This window comes from Oncorhynchus nerka, unplaced genomic scaffold (assembly GCF_034236695.1).
Source record: "Oncorhynchus nerka isolate Pitt River unplaced genomic scaffold, Oner_Uvic_2.0 unplaced_scaffold_1207, whole genome shotgun sequence".
Classification (NCBI taxonomy): Eukaryota; Metazoa; Chordata; class Actinopteri; order Salmoniformes; family Salmonidae; genus Oncorhynchus; species Oncorhynchus nerka.
In genome coordinates, this window is record NW_027040126.1 from 64926 (window position 1) to 85276 (window position 20351).

At 49.4% G+C, this 20351-nt stretch overlaps 2 protein-coding genes across 3 annotated transcripts in view; one reads left to right on the top strand and one right to left on the bottom strand.

The window, feature by feature from the left end:
• Window positions 1–3618: 3618 nt before the first annotated feature.
• Window positions 3619–6586, top strand: trmt10c (tRNA methyltransferase 10C, mitochondrial RNase P subunit). Of its 2 annotated transcripts, XM_065015931.1 has the most exons (2): window positions 3938–5636; window positions 5877–6586. In XM_065015931.1, exons 1-2 carry the CDS (start codon window positions 3938–3940, stop codon window positions 6173–6175), a joined length of 1998 nt encoding a protein of 665 aa, XP_064872003.1. In that variant the 3' UTR covers window positions 6176–6586. The 2 variants fall into 2 exon arrangements, with proteins under 2 accessions (XP_029513091.2, XP_064872003.1); XM_029657231.2 differs by lacking the exon at window positions 5877–6586 and having other exon boundaries at window positions 3619–5833.
• A 7444-nt stretch (window positions 6587–14030) lies between these two features.
• blzf1 (basic leucine zipper nuclear factor 1) overlaps window positions 14031–20351 on the bottom strand; it is a 28026-nt gene continuing 21705 nt past the window's right edge. The window contains exons 5-6 of the mRNA XM_065015933.1: window positions 17264–17510; window positions 14031–17082 (exon numbers count right to left, since the gene is read on the bottom strand). Of these exons, the coding sequence (XP_064872005.1) occupies window positions 16888–17082; window positions 17264–17510 (442 nt within the window). The 3' untranslated portion in view covers window positions 14031–16887. The remainder of the gene's footprint in view (window positions 17083–17263; window positions 17511–20351) is intronic.

The window sequence follows — 20351 nt, forward strand, 5'->3', positions numbered from 1 at the left end:
AACATAATGAGATTGACAGTCAATAGAAAATTCATGGCTTTGAGTGGTCATCTGAGGGAGATGGTTAAAGAGGGGAGAGAAAGTTCGGAGGCAGGCAGGCAGCACGGTTTTCTTCTTCGAGGTTTTATTGGCGGACTACATCCCAAAATTGTACATTGCCACCACCTACTGGGTGGGGTGAAAACAAAAACTTTAACCACTGAACATAAAATAATAATAATAACGTATAAAGATTTTCATCCCAGAAATAGTTCAGCTACATTAACAATTATATCGATCTTTCTTGATTTACTTTCAACTTCCATCTATCACCAATGATTTAAATGACACAGTCCACTATCTTCACATGAAGGATTTCAGGGTCCTGCTGTTGATTCTCAGTCTGTGCTGAAGGCTCCAATGTAGGCATACCATTCTACACTACCGCAGGACCTTCAGATATACTCACTCTTTCAACCCTTTTGACAGCCTCTGCATAGGAGACTCTCAACTGCCTTTGATTTGAGCAATCTCAGTCTCTTCTACCATACATCGGGAACTCCAATGATTTTGCTCTTCATGCTCTTCATGCTCCCCACCACAGTTGATTGCTCTTCATGCTCCCCACCAGTTGGTTGCTCTTCATGCTCCCCACCACAGTTGATTGCTCTTCATGCTCCCCACCAGTTGATTGCTCCTCATGCTCCCCACCACAGTTGATTGCTCTTCATGCTCTTCATGCTCCCCACCACAGTTGATTGCTCTTCATGCTCTTCATGCTCCCCACCACAGTTGATTGCTCTTCATGCTCCCCACCACAGTTGATTGCTCTTCATGCTCCCCACCACAGTTGATTGCTCTTCATGCTCCCCACCACAGTTGATTGCTCTTCATGCTCCCCACCACAGTTGATTGCTCTTCATGCTCCCCACCACAGTTGATTGCTCTTCATGCTCCCCACCACAGTTGATTGCTCTTCATGCTCTTCATGCTCCCCACCACAGTTGATTGCTCCTCATGCTCCCCACCACAGTTGATTGCTCCTCATGCTCCCCACCACAGTTGATTGCTCTTCATGCTCCCCACCACAGTTGATTGCTCTTCATGCTCTTCATGCTCCCCACCACAGTTGATTGCTCTTCATGCTCCCCACCACAGTTGATTGCTCTTCATGCTCCCCACCACAGTTGATTGCTCTTCATGCTCCCCACCACAGTTGATTGCTCTTCATGCTCCCCACCACAGTTGATTGCTCTTCATGCTCCCCACCACAGTTGATTGCTCTTCCCCACCACAGTTGATTGTCTTCATGCCTTCATGCTCCCCACCACAGTTGATTGCTCCTCATGCTCCCCACCACAGTTGATTGTCCTCCCATGCTCCCCACCACAGTTGATTGCTCTTCCTCCCACCACAGTTGTGTCCTCCCCGACAGGTGCTCTCCCCACCACAGGTGTCCTCCCCACCACAGTTGTGTCCTCATGCTCCCCACCACAGTTGAGGTGTCCTCCTAGACAGTTGGTGTCCTCCCCCACGACAGGTGTCCTCCCCACCACAGGTGTCCTCCCAGACAGGTGTCCTCCCTCGACAGGTGTCACACATTTGGCAGAAAGGTGTCCTCCCTAGACAGGTGTCTCTCCAGTACATACAGGTCCCTCCCTGGACAGGTGAGATTCCCTCAAATAAGATCTCCCTAGAAGAGGTGTCCTCTTCGACAGGTGCCCTCCCTATGATTCAGTGTGTCCTCCTGGAAGGTTCCTTAAATAGACTGGTGTCCTCCCTGAGACAGGTGCCCTCCCTAGACAGGTGTCCTCCCTAGACAGGTGTCTTCCTAGACAGGTGTCTTCCCTAGACAGGTGTCCTCCCTAGACAGGTGTCCTCCCTCGACAGGTGTCCTCCCTCGACAGGTGTCCTCCCTCGACAGGTGTCCTTTCTCGACAGGTGTCCTCCCTAGACAGGTGTCCTCCCTAGACAGGTGTCCTTTCCCTAGACAGGTGTCCTCCCTCGACAGGTGTCTTCCCTAGACAGGTGTCCTTTCTCGACAGGTGTCCTCCCTAGACAGGTGTCCTCCCTAGACAGGTGTCCTCCCTAGACAGGTGTCCTCCCTCGACAGGTGTCCTCCCTCGACAGGTGCCCTACATTATATCCATCAGCTTGTTTGATGTCCAACAGACATTTCTTCTGTTCCTCAGAAAACACAAGAAATCAAAACTAACCCACTTCTCATGACGATCACTGATTTGACTTTACCCATAATGCTTTTGCCATAATTTTGGATGTTTCGGAAAACGGGTTCCACAAGTCAGGCAAATGCCGCTCTTTCAAATCAAATTTTATTGGTCACATAAAACATATTTATCAGACAAATGGTTATTTAATTTTGTATTATTATTATTGCAGCAATAATACCAATATTACACATCAATACAGGGACATTCCTCTGAATACAATAAATAAAAAACACCAGGCGATGTATATAAACCCTAGATGTATTTAAACCATGGATTGATGATCCTATGTATTCGCCATTGAGAGGCTTTGAAGCCACTGGTCGGCCATATTGCCCCTCCCCACTAGGCGCAGTCTTCCATTGGGAGTGAATGTAATTCTACAGTATTTCAATTAAAGATGCACTATGCAGAAATCACTCCACCTTTTCCTGGTTGCTGACATTTAGAATAGTTCGCCTCATTTCAGTTGATGTGACAAAACAAGCAAGTTTAGTGTAGAGAATCATTGTACCATCTAAACCGGTGTGAAATATATTAGCCATAACCCAAAAAATATATATTTTCAGCGGTTTGAAGCTGGTGTACAAAACCTAAAGTAAAGGACACAAAAACTTTTAAAAACTTACGTGAAACATAGAGATAGGACACATCAACTGATTCTTAGACTCGCTTTCGATGAGAATGACAGATCTATAGCACACATTTCTATGTGAATTTGGTGGGGTTTTCCAAAAACGTTCATATTGCAGCTTTAAATTGTTCAAGGACAAAATTACATGGGAACAATAACATTAGTAATCTAAAACGATACTTTAAGGATTTTTTAAAAATATATTTTATGCTATATATATATATATATATATATATATATACATATATTTTTATGCTTTGTTTCGCTAACATAATATAATTTAAAAGTATGCATTAAGGTGTTTGTAATATAATAAACGTGGCAAAAAAACGAATGTAGAATATTTAGCTAGCAACCTCCATGGAAATTCGCTATTAATTGTGCTAATTTTGTTAGCATTCTGATAATAGACGCACAATGGGCTTTTTAGCATTTTTTGGAGCACCCTTTCTATAGCTTCCAAAATATGCTTTACAACGGTGGGGGAGTGTCAAGATGGAGGCACTGTGGCTTCAACACAGCGCCCCCTATCAGTCACCTAGTTTATATACGAACCATTGAGCAGGAAGTTTAAACTCAGTTGGTAGTTTAGGGTAATTTCCGGTTCCAAATTGTCTCTTGCATTAAACGTTGTTTACTATGTATTGACGTGGGAAAATAACATATTTTTTTTGTATGATTGGTGAAATGTGAGACAGTCTTCTGTACAAATTGTTATGCCCAGAACATTAATCCCGGAACAAATATTTTTTGCACTTGCATCAGCACGACTGAATAATGGCGTTGCACACGTTTACAACGTGACCTTTCAAAAAAAAAAATCGATGAGCACGGATGTCAAATTGAATTCAGACTGACACAAATGTAAGACATTCGATGGAATATTACCACGATTATTTGATCCATTCTGTCCTTGTTGAGAGTGGACCTTAATTGCAGTTTGTATGATTTTTTTCTTCTTCTCGTGATTATGAAACATAAACACAGTCGCTTTCTATCTTGTCTGCACGTCGAACGGTATTTCCTCCTCTCCTGATGGACAGTTCTGGAACTTTAAATATAACGACGTGAGTGTCAACATATTGACTCCATATGCATGTATCATCAAACCATTGAAATGATGAGGTTTATCACCCCACCGCTTTTGAACGAGCTGCGGCGGCGTCTCCCGCTGTTAACCACTGTCGCAAATAAACAGCTACCACTCACCTGCCTTCTCCCACCCCACCACTCTGCACCCCTAAGCCGGCCTCTCTATACTGGGGCCATACTAAGAAAAGATGTACCCCTCCCTCAGTCTAAAGAAGATCAGACTGAAGAGAAACTGGACCTGGACATATGGAAATCTGTGATGAGGTTTCAGGTCCCAGAGGAGGAGAAACAGGGAGGTGAGGAGGGAGGTGGTGGTGCTGCTCCTTCAGGGCCAGGAGGAGGTGTAGCAGGGCAGGAGGAGGTCTCCCCACTGGAGGCCACCAGAGAGCTGGTAGTGATGTGGCGTCAGGCTGGGAAGCTGGTGCCAGAGATCATGACTGACGAGGAGCTGGGGATCCTGGCCGAGTTCCAAACCAAGTCCTCCAAGAAGAAGTACCTGAAATACCTGGCCATCAAGGAGGGCCACAAGAACAACCACAAGCAGAAACAGGAGAAGAAGAAGGCAGAGAGGAGCGAGAGGTTTCTGGAGGACGATAGGATCAGGCCTGGCGGTGTGAGAGGAGAGGAGGGGGAACTGAGGAACACTTTCCTTCTCCAGTTCTGGGGTCGTTCCCTGGACAAGCTGCTGGGGTGGAGGTCGGCCCAGGCCATGGTGTTCGGCCAGCCGCTGGTGTTCGATATGTCCTACGAACAGCAGATGACGCGTCGGGAGGTGGAGAACACGGCGTCCCAGCTGATGGAGGTGGAGGGGTGGAACCGCCGAGCCCCGGACCCCTTCCACCTACACTTCTGTAACTTGCAGCCGGACGGGGGTTACCGCAGGGAGCTGGTTAAACGCTACGGCGCCGAGGCCTGGGAGCGTCTCCTCATCACCTCCACAGAGCAACGTCACGTGGACCTGTTCCCCCGGGACGACCTGGTCTACCTGACGGCTGACTCCCCCAACGTCCTCCGTACCTTCGACAACTCTAAGGTCTACATCGTGGGCTCCATGGTAGACCGCTCCATCCAATCAGGGCTCTCCCTGGCCAACGCCAAGCGTCTGAAGCTGAATACGGCCCGTCTGCCGCTTGACGACTTCCTCCAATGGGAGACGGGGGCCAAGAACCTGACCCTGGATCAGATGATACGCATCTTGCTGACACTGAAGGAGAGTGGGAGGTGGGAGGAGGCGCTGGAGCACGTACCCAAGAGGAAACATGATGGATTCTACCAGGACAGAGACAGAGGCTCAGATAAGGACAGGAGGTTTAGTGGCAGAACCAGAGGGGGAGACACAGGGTTCAGGGCTGGGGACAGAGGGTTCAGGGCTGGGGACACAGGGTTCAGGGCTGGGGACACAGGGTTCAGGGCTGGGGACACAGGGTTCAGGGCTGGAGACACAGGGTTCAGGGCTGGGGACACAGGGTTCAGGGCTGGAGACACAGGGTTCAGGGCTGGGGACAGAGACTGTGATAGAACATTCAGAAGTGGGGACAGAGAGAGGGCATTTAGTAGAAGAGACAGTGTATTGAAGAGTGGGGACAGTGACAGAGCAATTAGGAATGGGGACAGAGAAGGAGACAGTGACAGAGCAGTCAGGACTGGAGACAGAGGAGACAGTGACAGAGGAGACAGTGACAGAGCAGTCAGGACTGGAGACAGTGACAGAGGAGACAGACAGTGACAGAGCAGTCAGGACCAGAGACAGAGGAGACAGTGACAGAGCAGTCAGGACTGGAGACAGAGGAGACAGTGACAGAGCAGTCAGGACTGGAGACAGAGGAGACAGTGACAGAGCAGTCAGGACTGGAGACAGAGTGACAGAGCAGTCAGGACTGGAGACAGAGGAGACAGTGACAGAGCAGTCAGGACCAGAGACAGAGGAGACAGTGACAGAGCAGTCAGGACCGGAGACAGTGACAGAGCAGTCAGGACCAGAGACAGAGATAGTATGGAGGAGTGGAGACAGAAACAGATGAATGGTGTGGTCAGAGAGAGAGGATCCACTAGCAGACATAAGGACAGTGTATTCAGTAGCAGAGACACGGTAGCAGTCAGTAAGGAAGCAGTACCTACAGGGGATGCAGAGAACAGACAGAACACACAGACCACCACCAGGGTACGGACATCACTAAAAACCAAGATGGAGGATCGGAACAGTACAGCCAAGAGCGGGAAGAAATTGCAGGAGGAAGAGTAGCCTTATTGGGCCAAATATTCAGACATTTCTCCTCTGAGTGTTCTTCAGTTTCACCCTGTTGTGTTAATAGATTCAGAGATGAACTGATGAAAAGCATTTCTAAATGCCTTGGAACACTTGACAGGTGCGGCATATCAAGACGCTGATTAAAACAGCGCGATCGTTACACAGGTGCGCCTTGTGCTGGGGTACAATAAAAGGCCAGTTCGGCAACAGCTCCAGGTGGACCATGAACAGAAACATTTTGAACAGAAACATTTTTTGATCAGCAACTCAGTGAGACTGTTTGATTGTTTGGAATCTTTGGCGTATTTGCTACTTCGTGTCGATGTACACCGAGGAAAAATATATATATATAAACGCAACATGTGAAGTGTATTATGAGCTGAAATAAAAGGATCCAGAACATTTTCCACATGTACAAAAAGCTTATTTCTCTCAAAAATGTTTTTGCACACATTTTTGTTTTACATCCCTGTTAGTGAGCATTTATTATTTGTCATGACGATCCATCCACTTGACAGGTGGAAGCGGATTAAACAGCATGGTCGTTACACAGGTGCACCTTGTGCTGGGGTACAATAAAAGGCCACTTTGGCAACGGCTCCAGGTGTACAGTCCTGCAGTCAACATGCCAATTGCAACGCTCCCTCAAAACTTGAGACATCTGTGGCATTGTGTTGTGTGACAAAACCTCTTAAAGAGGACTGAGGGAGCGTGCAGTTGGCATGCTGACTGCAGGAATGTCCACCAGAGCCGTTGCCAAAGTGGCCTTTTATTGTACCCCAGCACAAGGTGCACCTGTGTAACGATCCACCAGAGCTGTTGCATGAGATTTCAATGTTTAATTTCTCGACCATAAACTGCCTCCAACATCGCTCCCTCCGTGCGTCTAACCGGCCTCACAACCACAGACCAGGTGTAACCACGCCAGCCCAGGACCTCCTCATCCGGCTTCTTCACCTGCAGGGGGAGTTTTTATATCTGTAGTATAGCAATTTTGTGGGGAAAAGCTCTTTCTGATTGGGTGGGTCTGGCTCCCCAGTGAGTGGGTCTGGCTCCCCAGTGGGTGGGTCTGGCTCCCCAGTGAGTGGGTCTGGCTCTGCAGTGGGTGGGTCTGGCTCCCCAGTGAGTGGGTCTGGCTCCCAGTGGGTGGGTCTGGCTCCCCAGTGAGTGGGTCTGGCTCCGCAGTGGGTGGGTCTGGCTCCCCAGTGGGTGGGTCTGGCTCCCCAGTGAGTGGGTCTGGCTCCCCAGTGAGTGGGTCTGGCTCCCCAGTGAGTGGGCCTGGCTCCCCAGTGAGTGGGCCTGGCTCCCCAGTGGCTGGGTCTGGCTCCCCAGTGAGTGGGTCTGGCTCCCCAGTGAGTGGGTCTGGCTCCCCAGTGAGTGGGCCTGGCTCCCCAGTGAGTGGGCCTGGCTCCCCAGTGGGTGGGTCTGGCTCCCCAGTGAGTGGGTCTGGCTCCCCAGTGAGTGGGCCTGGCTCCCCAGTGAGTGGGTCTGGCTCCCCAGTGAGTGGGTCTGGCTCCCCAGTGGGTGGGTCTGGCTCCCCAGTGGGTGGGTCTGGCTCCCCAGTGAGTGGGTCTGGCTCCCCAGTGAGTGGGTCTGGCTCTGCAGTGGGTGGGTCTGGCTCCCCAGTGGGTGGGTCTGGCTCCCCAGTGGGTGGGTCTGGCTCCCCAGTGAGTGGGTCTGGCTCCCCAGTGGGTGGGTCTGGCTCCCCAGTGGGTGGGTCTGGCTCCCCAGTGGGTGGGTCTGGCTCCCCAGTGGGTGGGTCTGGCTCCCCAGTGGGTGGGTCTGGCTCCCCAGTGGGTGGGTCTGGCTCCCCAGTGGGTGGGTCTGGCTCCCCAGTGAGTGGGTCTGGCTCCCCAGTGGGTGAGTGGGTCTGGCTCCCCAGTGAGTGGGTCTGGCTCCCCGGTGGGTGGGTCTGGCTCCCCAGTGGGTGGGTCTGGCTCCCCAGTGGGTGAGTGGGTCTGGCTCCCCAGTGAGTGGGTCTGGCTCCCCAGTGAGTGGGTCTGGCTCCCCAGTGAGTGGGCCTGGCTCCCCAGTGAGTGGGTCTGGCTCCCCAGTGAGTGGGTCTGGCTCCCCAGTGAGTGGGTCTGGCTCCCCAGTGAGTGGGTCTGGCTCCCCAGTGAGTGGGCCTGGCTCCCCAGTGAGTGGGCCTGGCTCCCCAGTGGGTGGGTCTGGCTCCCCAGTGAGTGGGTCTGGCTCCCCAGTGAGTGGGTCTGGCTCCCCAGTGAGTGGGCCTGGCTCCCCAGTGGGTGGGTCTGGCTCCCCAGTGAGTGGGTCTGGCTCCCCAGTGAGTGGGTCTGGCTCCCCAGTGAGTGGGTCTGGCTCCCCAGTGAGTGGGTCTGGCTCCCCAGTGGGTGGGTCTGGCTCCCAGTGAGTGGGTCTGGCTCCCCAGTGAGTGGGTCTGGCTCCCCAGTGGGTGGGTCTGGCTCCCAGTGGGTGGGTCTGGCTCCCCAGTGGGTGGGTCTGGCTCCCCAGTGAGTGGGTCTGGCTCCCCAGTGGGTGGGTCTGGCTCCCCAGTGAGTGGGTCTGGCTCCCCAGTGGGTGGGTCTGGCTCCGCAGTGGGTGGGTCTGGCTCCCCAGTGGGTGGGTCTGGCTCCCCAGTGGGTGGGTGGGTCTGGCCCCCCAGTGGGTGGGTGGGTCTGGCTCCCCAGTGGGTGGGTGGGTCTGGCTCCCCAGTGGGTGGGTGGGTCTGGCTCCCCAGTGGGTGGGTGGGTCTGGCTCCCCCAGTGGGTGGGTGGGTCTGGCTCCCCAGTGGGTGGGTGGGTCTGGCTCCCCAGTGGGTGGGTAGGTCTGGGTGGGTCTGGCTCCCCAGTGGGTGGGTGGGTCTGGCCCCCAGTGGGTGGGTGGGTCTGGCTCCCCAGTGGGTGGGTGGGTCTGGCTCCCCAGTGGGTGGGTCTGGCTCCCCAGTGGGTGGGTGGGTCTGGCTCCCCAGTGGGTGGGTAGGTCTGGGTGGGTCTGGCCCCCCAGTGGGTGGGTGGGTCTGGCTCCCCAGTGGGTGGGTGGGTCTGGCCCCCCAGTGGGTGGGTGGGTCTGGCTCCCCAGTGGGTGGGTGGGTCTGGCTCCCAGTGGGTGGGTGGGTCTGGCCCCCAGTGGGTGGGTGGGTCTGGCCCCCCAGTGGCTGAGCCCCTGCCTAGTCCTGTGAAATCCATAGATTAGGGCCCTAATGAATTTATTTCAATTGATTGATTTCCTAATAAACTGTAACTCAGTAAAATCTTTGAAATGGTTTGCATTTATATATTTTTGTTCAGTATATTTAACCACAAAATGTTCATGTCATTATATTGTCTAGCTGAACTACAGTATTAAGTTAAAAACCATGTACTCCTGTTTAACCCATTCATCCTGTATTCAAGCGATATGAGATGGACAGATTCTCACTCTAAACAGTAAATAGATTCAACTCATCTTTAATTTTGTTCTCTGACATGAAGGAATTTAGAAAAATCTTTACAAAGTGAAAATGGTCAACAACAACAACCGTGAACCCCCCCCAACAACAACCGTGAACCCCCCCAACAACAACCGTGAACCCCCCCAACAACAACCGTGAACCCCCCAACAACAACCGTGAACCCCCCCAACCCCCAACAACAACAACTAACGTGAACCCCAACAACAACCAACAACAACCCCCCAACAACAACCGTGAACCCCCAACAACCCCCAACAACAACCGTGAACCCCCAACAACAACCGTGAACCCCCAACAACAACAACCGTGAACCCCCCAACAACCCCCAACAACAACCGTGAACCCCCCAACAACAACCGTGAACCCCCCAACCCCCAACAACAACCGTGAACCCCCCAACAACAACCGTGAACCCCCAACAACAACCGTGTGAACCCCCAACAACAACCGTGAACCCCCCAAAAAACAACCGTGAACCCCCCAAAACAACCGTGAACCCCCAAAAAAACAACCGCGAACCTCCCCCCAAAAACATTCTTATTTATACTTTCATACTACTTTCGTTTCGTTAAAAGTGAAATGTTTTCAGGTTCTTCATCGGGGAGATACAGTGCCTTCAGAAAGTACAGTAGTCATAACCTTTGAACCTTTTGACCCTGAAATCAAAATGGATTCAATTTATATATATATATTTTTATCTCACCCATCTACACACAATACTCCATAATGACAAGGTGAAAATGTGTTGAGAAATTTTAGCAAACGTGTCGAAAAAAGAAATTAGCTGAAAATGTTTTCACACCTTAAAACACAAGATGAAATCTACACTAGAGTTGCGACCAAGACAGTGGATGTTCCTGACTAGATAGTTTAGACTTAAACCTACTTGAACATCTATGGAAAGACCTAAAAAAGAAAATGGCTGTCTAGCAATGATCAACAACCAATTTGCCAGAGCGTGAATAATTCTCACCCATCTACACACAATACCCCATAATGACAAAGTGAAAACCTTAATGGTCAATACTTTCGATAAGCACCTTTGGCAGCGATTAAAGCTGCAAGGCTTTCTGGGTAAATCTCTTAAGAGCTTTCCACACCTGGATTGTGCAACATTTGCCCATTTATTCTTTTCAAAATTCTTCAAGCACCTGTCTGTCAAATTGGTTGTTGATCATTGCTACTCAACTATTTTCAGGTCTTGACATAGATTGTGAAGTAAATTTAGTTCAGCAGTAACTCCACGGTCTTCTTGGTAAGGAACTCAGTAGAACATTCACGGTTTCTTGTCCTGATGAAAAGGAACTCCCAGTGTAGATTTTGACCTTGTGTTTTAGGTTTATTGTCCTGATGAAAGGTGAACTCTCTCCCAGTGTAGATTTTCCCAGTGTCTGGTGGAACTCCTCTCCCAGACTGAGCCAGGTTTTTCCTCTGAAAGGTGAATTCTTTCTGTGCTTAGTTTCATTCTTCTGTTTAGTCTTTTATTTTTTTTATCCTGAAAAACTCCCCAGTCCTTAACGATTACAAGCATACCCATAACATGATGCGGCCACCACTATGCTTGAAAATATGGAGAGTGGTACTCAGTAATGTGTTGTATTGGATTTCCCTAAACATAACACTTTGTATTCAGGACAAGAAGTTAATTTCTTTACCACATTTTTTTTGCAGTATTACTTTAGTGCCTTGTTGCAAACAGGATGCATGTTTTGGAATATTTGTTATTCTGTTCAGGCTTCCTTCATTTCACTCTGTCATTTAGGTTGTGGATTAACTACGATGTTGTTGATCCATCCTCAGTTCTCTCCTTTCACAGCCAATAAACTCTGTAGCTGTTTTAAAGTCACCATTGACCTCATGGTAAAATCCCTGAGCGGTTTCCTTCCTCTCCGGCAACTGAGTTAAGAAGGACGCCTGTATCTTTGTAGTGACTGGGTGTATTGGGTGAGGCAGTTAACCCACTGTTCCCCTGAACAAGGCAGTTAACCCAACTGTTCCCCTGAACAAGGCAGTTAACCCACTGTTCCCCTGAACAAGGCAGTTAACCCCACTGCTCCCCTGAACAAGGCAGTTAACCCACTGTTCCCCTGAACAAGGCAGTTAACCCACTGTTCCCCTGAACAAGGCAGTTAACCCACTGTTCCCCTGAACAAGGCAGTTAACCCACTGTTCCCTGAACAAGGCAGTTAACCCACTGTTCCCTGAACAAGGCAGTTAACCCACTGCTCCCTGTTAAACAAGGCAGTTAACCCACTGTTCCCTGAACAAGGCAGTTAACCCACTGTTCCCCTGAACAAGGCAGTTAACCCACTGTTCCCCTGAACAAGGCAGTTAACCCACTGTTCCCCTGAACAAGGCAGTTAACCCACTGTTCCCCTGAGCGAGGCAGTTAACTCACTGTTCCCCTGAGCGAGGCAGTTAACTCACTGTTCCCCTGAGCAAGGCAGTTAACCCACTGTTCCCCTGAACAAGGCAGTTAACCCACTGTTCCCCTGAACAAGGCAGTTAACCCACTGTTCCTAGACCAGTTAACCCACTGTTCCTAGACCAGTTAACCCACTGTTCCCCTGAACCAGTTAACCCACTGTTCCCTGAACAAGGCAGTTAACCCACTGTTCCTAGACCAGTTAACCCACTGTTCCTAGACCAGTTAACCCACTGTTCCTAGACCAGTTAACCCACTGTTCCTAGGCCAGTTAACCCACTGTTCCTAGACCAGTTAACCCACTGTTCCTAGACCAGTTAACCCACTGTTCCTAGACCAGTTAACCCACTGTTCCTAGACCAGTTAACCCACTGTTCCTAGACCAGTTAACCCACTGTTCCTAGGCCAGTTAACCCACTGTTAACCCACTGTTCCTAGACCAGTTAACCCACTGTTCCTAGACCAGTTAACCCACTGTTCCTAGACCAGTTAACCCACTGTTCCTAGACCAGTTAACCCACTGTTCCTAGACTAGTTAACCCACTGTTCCTAGACCAGTTAACCCACTGTTCCTAGACCAGTTAACCCACTGTTCCTAGACCAGTTAACCCACTGTTCCTAGACCAGTTAACCCACTGTTCCCTGGGCACCGAAGACGTGGATGTCGATTATGGCAGCTCCAGCCGCACCTCTCTGATTCAGAGGGGTTGAATGCTCCAGCCGCACCTCTCTGATTCAGAGGGGTTGAATGCTCCAGCCGCTCCTCTCTGATTCAGAGGGGTTGAATGCTCCAGCCGCACCTCTCTGATTCAGAGGGGTGAATGCGAAAGACACATTTCAGTTGAATGCATTCAGCTGTACAACTGACTAGGTATCCCCCCTTTCCAACTGACCAGGTATCCCCCCTTTCCAACTGACTAGGTAGCCCCCTTTCCAACTGACTAGGTATCCCCCCTTTCCAACTGACTAGGTACCCCCTTTCCAACTGACTAGGTATCCCCCCTTTCCAACTGGCCAGGTATCCCCCCTTTCCCTTTCCAACTGACTAGGTATCCCCCTTTTCCAACTGACTAGGTATCCCCCTTTTCCAACTGATCCCCCTTTTCCAACTGACTAGGTATCCCCCTTTTCCAACTGACTAGGTATCCCCCTTTTCCAACTGACTAGGTATCCCCCCTTTCCCCTAGGTATCCCCCTTTCCAACTGACTAGGTATCCCCCTTTCCAACTGACTAGGTATGACTAGGTATCCCCCTTTCCAACTGACTAGGTATCCCCCTTTCCAACTGACTAGGTATCCCCCTTTCCAACTGACTAGGTATCCCCCTTTCCAACTGACTAGGTAACTGACTAGGTATCCCCCTTTCCAGCTGACTAGGTATCCCCCTTTTCCAACTGACTAGGTATCCCCCTTTTCCAACTGACTCCAAGGTATCCCCTTTTCCAACTGACTAGGTATCCCCCTTTCCAACTGACTAGGTATCCCCCTTTCCAACTGACTAGGTATCCCCCTTTTCCAACTGACTAGGTAACTGACTAGGTATCCCCCTTTCCAGCTGACTAGGTATCCCCCTTTTCCAACTGACTAGGTATCCCCCTTTTCCAACTGACTAGGTATCCCCTTTTCCAACTGACTAGGTATCCCCCTTTCCAACTGACTAGGTATCCCCCTTTTCCAACTGACTAGGTATCCCCCTTTTCCAACTGACTAGGTAACTGACTAGGTATCCCCCTTTCCAACTGACTAGGTATCCCCCTTTCCAACTGACTAGGTATCCCCCCCTTGACCAACTGACTAGGTATCCCCCTTTCCAACTGACTAGGTATCCCCCTTTCCAACTGACTAGGTATCCCCCTTTCCAACTGACTAGGTAACTGACTAGGTATCCCCCTTTCCAACTGACTAGGTATCCCCCTTTTCCAACTGACTAGGTATCCCCCCTTTTCCAACTGACTAGATATCCCCCTTTTCCAACTGACCAGGTTTCCCCCTTTTCCCTTATTGACTCGACATTTCAGCTTTTCATTTTTTAATTAATTTGTAAACATTTCTGAAAACATAATCCACGTTGACATTATAGAGTACTGAGGACAAACACAATGAATTTAATCCATTTTAAATTCAGGCTGTAACACAACAAAATGTGGACAAAGTCAAGGGGTGTGAAGACTTCCTGAATTATTCCACACAAATATAGATCTAATATCATTGGGTATCAGATGATTTCTGCTCGAATCTCATTGGACAGCAGAAACGATGCCTTTCTGCCTCCTCCCAGTGCAAACGGCCGATACAGCAACATCTCCGGGTCACTTCCTCTCTGCAAAGAATCCAGATTCAAACAGAACAGAAACACCTTGAATACGTAGGGAACCTTTTACCTCTCAACTAAAAACCTGTCTGTCAGAAACATCCTCTGACCACAGCCCTGCCTTCCCACATCCCTGCCCCCCCAACAGCCCTGCCCCCCCACAGCCCTGCCTCTCCTGTTTCCACACATCTACAAACCTTCTGTCTGTCAGAAACATCCTCTGACCACAGCCCTGCCTCTCCTGTTTCCACACATCTACAACCTCCTGTCTGTCAGAAACATCCTCTGACCACAGCCCTGCCTCTCCTGTTTCCACACATCTACAACCTTCTGTCTGTCAGCAACATCCTCTGACCACAGCCCTGCCTCTCCTGTTTCCACACATCTACAACCTTCTGTCTGTCAGAAACATCCTCTGACCACAGCCCTGCCTCTCCTGTTTCCACACATCTACAACCTTCTGTCTGTCAGAAACATCCTCTGACCACAGCCCTGCCTCTCCTGTTTCCACACATCTACAATACTCATCAGATCGACTCAATAAATATAACACTCAGAATAAAAAAAAAACCTGATGGTGAATCAATCATACTGCTTGGAAGGCTGGTAGTCTAGTGGTTAGAGAGATGGGCAAGTTCCTTCCTAATTAGTAACCTAGACAACCAGGTGAGGGCAGTTCCTTACTAATTAGTTACCTAGACAACCAGGTGAAGGTAGTTGCTTACTAATTAGTAGCCTAGACAACCAGGTGAGGGGAGTTCCTTACTAATTAGTAACCTAGACAACCAGGTGAGGGCAGTTCCTTACTAATTAGTAGCCTAGACAACCAGGTGAGGGCAGTTCCTTACTAATTAGTAACCTAGACAACCAGGTGAGGGCAGTTCCTTACTAATTAGTAGCCTGGACAACCAGGTGAAGGTAGTTGCTTACTAATTAGTAGCCTAGACAACCAGGTGAGGGGAGTTCCTTACTAATTAGTAGCCTAGACAACCAGGTGAGGGCAGATCCTTACTAATTAGTAGCCTAGACAACCAGGTGAGGGCAGATCCTTACTAATTAGTAACCTAGACAACCAGGTGAGGGCAGTTCCTTACTAATTAGTAGCCTAGACAACCAGGTGAAGGCAGTTCCTTACTAATTAGTTACCTAGACAACCAGGTGAGGGCAGTTCCTTACTAATTAGTAGCCTAGACAACCAGGTGAGGGCAGTTCCTTACTAATTAGTAACCTAGACAACCAGGTGAGGGGAGTTCCTTACTAATTAGTTACCTAGACAACCAGGTGAAGGTAGTTGCTTACTAATCAGTAACCTAGACAACCAGGTGAGGGGAGTTCCTTACTAATTAGTTACCTAGACAACCAGGTGAAGGTAGTTGCTTACTAATTAGTAACCTAGACAACCAGGTGAAGGGAGTTGCTTACTAATTAGTAACCTAGACAACCAGGTGAGGGAAGTTCCTTACTAATAAGTTACCTAGACAACCAGGTGAAGATAGTTGCTTACTAATCAGTAACCTAGACAACCAGGTGAGGGGAGTTCCTTACTAATTAGTAACCTAGACAACCAGGTGAAGGGAGTTGCTTACTAATTAGTAACCTAGACAACCAGGTGAGGGGAGTTCCTTACTAATAAGTTACCTAGACAACCAGGTGAAGGTAGTTGCTTACTAATCAGTAACCTAGACAACCAGGTGAGGGGAGTTGCTTACTAATCAGTAACCTAGACAACCAGGTGAAGGTAGTTGCTTACTAATCAGTAACCTAGACAACCAGGTGAGGAGAGTTCCTTACTAATTAGTAACCTAGACAACCAGGTGAAGGTAGTTGCTTACTAATCAGTAACCTAGACAACCAGGTGAGGGGAGTTCCTTACTAATTAGTAACCTAGACAACCAGGTGAAGGGAGTTGCTTACTAATTAGTAACCTAGACAACCAGGTGAGGGGAGTTCCTTACTAATAAGTTACCTAGACAACCAGGTGAAGGTAGTTGCTTACTAATCAGTAACCTAGACAACCAGGTGAGGGGAGTTGCTTACTAATCAGTAACCTAGACAACCAGGTGAAGGTAGTTGCTTACTAATCAGTAACCTCAATTCACCAATTCATCAAGTACAAGGAAGGACCAGAACCCCACAGACACTCGGCCGTCCGTGGTCCGACTTTGACCATATTCTTTTTGGGAAGCCCAATTGATTCTAAGATGGAATACTTTCAGATTCTCCGAACTCACTTCCTTGTTTAAATCACTTGCTCTGCTCACGTTCTGAAGCCCACAATGTCGTGGGGAGGTTCTAAGAGTTATGAGACGGTGACAGACTGGAGAGAGAGATCAGCCAATTAAAATCAGCGGTTGTTTCGTCAGCTTCTGCCGTGCTTCCAGTCAAGTCCTCGGCTCTGAGGCCGCTGTGAAACCAGACGGTTTCGACGGAGGGAGAGCCTGTCCAGGTTAAAGGTCACGACCCCTGCCCTCTGACGGAGGGAGAGCCGGCTGGTGTTCCTCGCAGCGGCCTGCGTCGAACTGTCCAGGTTAAAGGTCACGACCCCTGCCCTCTGACCCCTAGAGGACCAGGATGTCTCCGCTGCAGCGCTCGCAGCAGTTGAAGGTGATGTTCTCGTAGCGAGTGTAAGGGTGGAACCGGCCGATGCTCTTCTTATTGGTCAGGAAGGCCGAGGGGGAGGAGTCAGAGATAGAGAGGGGGGAGGGCTCTTCCCCGTTGTCTGAACAGGAAATAGGGTCCAGGATCTTCAACACCTGAGAAGGGAGTGGGGGGGAGAAGGAGGAGAGAAAGACACAGGGGGGATGGGAAGGAGGAGAGAAAGACATGGGGGGGGGATGGGAAGGAGGAGAGAAAGACAGAAAGAGTGAGTGGGTTGTTTCTGGATAGAGGCCAGTGTGAGAGTCCTGCTGGGGGGGGTCCCACTCCACTTCCTACCTTCTCAGCCATCTTCTCAGCAGGCGTGTGTGAGGTGTTAGGGAGCTCTGAGACCTGTCTTCCTTTCCCCAGCCCGGTTCCACTGCTGCTCCCTACTGGCCCAACCTTCCCCAGCAGGCGGGAGTTGATGGCGTCCGCCAGCTTGTGATTGGCCAGGGCTAGTTCTCCCGTGCTGAGTGGCTGCCCACTGGGGTAGTAGGTCTGCTGTCGACCCCACTGGAGAGAGACCAGCAGCTGCTCGAGAGACCTGGGAGAGAAACACACAAACACATCATTTGTATCGCCGGTACTGTGGTGGGTATCTCAGTAACTTTATGTTCCTATGTGAGTTTTACCTGTGGGTTAGCATCATGTCTGTGTGTTGTACCTGTGGGTTAGCATCATGTCTGTGTGTTGTATAGAAGTCCTACTGTACCTGTGGTTTAGCATCATGTCTGTGTGTTGTATAGAAGTCCTACTGTACCTGTGGTTTAGCATCATGTCTGTGTGTTGTACCTGTGGGTTAGCATCATGTCTGTGTGTTGTGGGTTAGCATCATGTCTGTGTGTTGTGGTTATCATGTCTGTGTGTTGTGGGTTAGCATCATGTCTGTGTGTTGTATAGAAGTCCTACTGTACCTGTGGGTTAGCATCATGTCTGTGTGTTGTACCTGTGGGTTAGCATCATGTCTGTGTGTTGTGGGTTAGCATCATGTCTGTGTGTTGTATAGAAGTCCTACTGTACCTGTGGGTTAGCATCATGTCTGTGTGTTGTACCTGTGGGTTAGCGTCATGTCTGTGTGTTGTGGGTTAGCATCATGTCTGTGTGTTGTACCTGTGGGTTAGCATCATGTCTGTGTGTTGTACCTGTGGGTTAGCGTCATGTCTGTGTGTTGTACCTGTGGGTTAGCATCATGTCTGTGTGTTGTACCTGTGGGTTAGCATCATGTCTGTGTGTTGTACCTGTGGGTTAGCGTCATGTCTGTGTGTTGTATAGAAGTCCTACTGTACCTGTGGTTTAGCATCATGTCTGTGTGTTGTACCTGTGGGTTAGCATCATGTCTGTGTGTTGTACCTGTGGGTTAGCATCATGTCTGTGTGTTGTACCTGTGGGTTAGCATCATGTCTGTGTGTTGTACCTGTGGGTTAGCATCATGTCTGTGTGTTGTGTGTACCTGTGGGTTAGCATCATGTCTGTGTGTTGTACCTGTGGGTTAGCATCATGTCTGTGTGTTGTACCTGTGGGTTAGCATCATGTTGTGGGTTAGCATCATACTGTACCTGTGGGTTAGCATCATGTCTGTGTGTTGTACCTGTGGGTTAGCATCATGTCTGTGTGTTGTACCTGTGGGTTAGCATCATGTCTGTGTGTTGTGGGTTAGCATCATGTCTGTGTGTTGTACCTGTGGGTTAGCATCATGTCTGTGTGTTGTACCTGTGGGTTAGCATCATGTCTGTGTGTTGTACCTGTGGGTTAGCATCATGTCTGTGTGTTGTACCTGTGGGTTAGCATCATGTCTGTGTGTTGTACCTGTGGGTTAGCATCATGTCTGTGTGTTGTACCTGTGGGTTAGCATCATGTCTGTGTGTTGTACCTGTGGGTTAGCATCATGTCTGTGTGTTGTACCTGTGGGTTAGCATCATGTCTGTGTGTTGTACCTGTGGGTTAGCATCATGTCTGTGTGTTGTACCTGTTAGCATCCTGTGTTGTACCTGTGGGTTAGCATCATGTCTGTGTGTTGTACCTGTGGGTTAGCATCATGTCTGTGTGTTGTACCTGTGGGTTAGCATCATGTCTGTGTGTTGTACCTGTGGGTTAGCATCATGTCTGTGTGTTGTACCTGTGGGTTAGCATCATGTCTGTGTGTTGTACCTGTGGGTTAGCATCATGTCTGTGTGTTGTACCTGTGGGTTAGCATCATGTCTGTGTGTTGTACCTGTGGGTTAGCATCATGTCTGTGTGTTGTACCTGTGGGTTAGCATCATGTCTGTGTGTTGTACCTGTGGGTTAGCATCATGACTCTGTGTGTTGTATCCTGTGGGTTGTGGGTTAGCATCATGTCTGTGTGTTGTACCTGTGGGTTAGCATCATGTCTGTGTGTGGGTTAGCATCATGTCTGTGTGTTGTACCTGTGGGTTAGCATCATGTCTGTGTGTTGTACCTGTGGGTTAGCATCATGTCTGTGTGTTGTACCTGTGTGTTAGCATCATGTCTGTGTGTTGTACCTGTGGGTTAGCATCATGACTGTGTGTTGTACCTGTGTAGCATCATGTACTGTGTGTTGTACCTGTGGGTTAGCATCATGTCTGTGTGTTGTACCTGTGGGTTAGCATCATGTCTGTGTGTTGTACCTGTGGGTTAGCATCATGTCTGTGTGTTGTACCTGTGGGTTAGCATCATGTCTGTGTGTTGTACCTGTGGGTTAGCATCATGGTTAGCATCATGTCTGTGTTGTACCTTGTTAGCATCATGTCTGTGGGTTAGCATCATGTCTGTGTGTTGTACCTGTGGGTTAGCATCATGTCTGTGTGTTGTACCTGTGGGTTAGCATCATCTGTGTTGTACCTGTGGGTTGCATCATGTCTGTGTGTTGTACCTGTGGGTTAGCATCATGTCTGTGTGTTGTACCTGTGGGTTAGCATCATGTCTGTGTTGTACCTGTGGGTTAGCATCATGTCTGTGTGTTGTACCTGTGGGTTAGCATCATGTCTGTGTGTTGTACCTGTGGGTTAGCATCATGTCTGTGTGTTGTACCTGTGGGTTAGCATCATGTCTGTGTGTTGTACCTGTGGGTTAGCATCATGTCTGTGTGTTGTACCTGTGGGTTAGCATCATGTCTGTGTGTTGTACCTGTGGGTTAGCATCATGTCTGTGTGTTGTACCTGTGGGTTAGCATCATGTCTGTGTGTTGTACCTGTGGGTTAGCATCATGTCTGTGTGTTGTACCTGTGGGTTAGCATCATGTCTGTGTGTTGTACCTGTGGGTTAGCATCATGTCTGTGTGCATCATGTCTGTGTACCTGTGGGTTAGCATCATGTCTGTGTGTTGTACCTGTGGGTTAGCATCATGTCTGTGTGTTGTACCTGTGTTAGCATCATGTCTGTGTGT

What these genes read in the sequence shown, in the direction of transcription:
- trmt10c (XM_065015931.1), top strand. Translation starts at nt 3,938, where the DNA reads ATGTATCATCAAACCATTGAAATGATGAGGTTTATCACCCCACCGCTT. An exon ending in AGCAGTCAGGACTGGAGACA is followed by an intron (nt 5,637 to 5,876) that starts GTGACAGAGGAG and finishes GTGACAGAGCAG; the next exon opens with TCAGGACCGGAGACAGTGAC.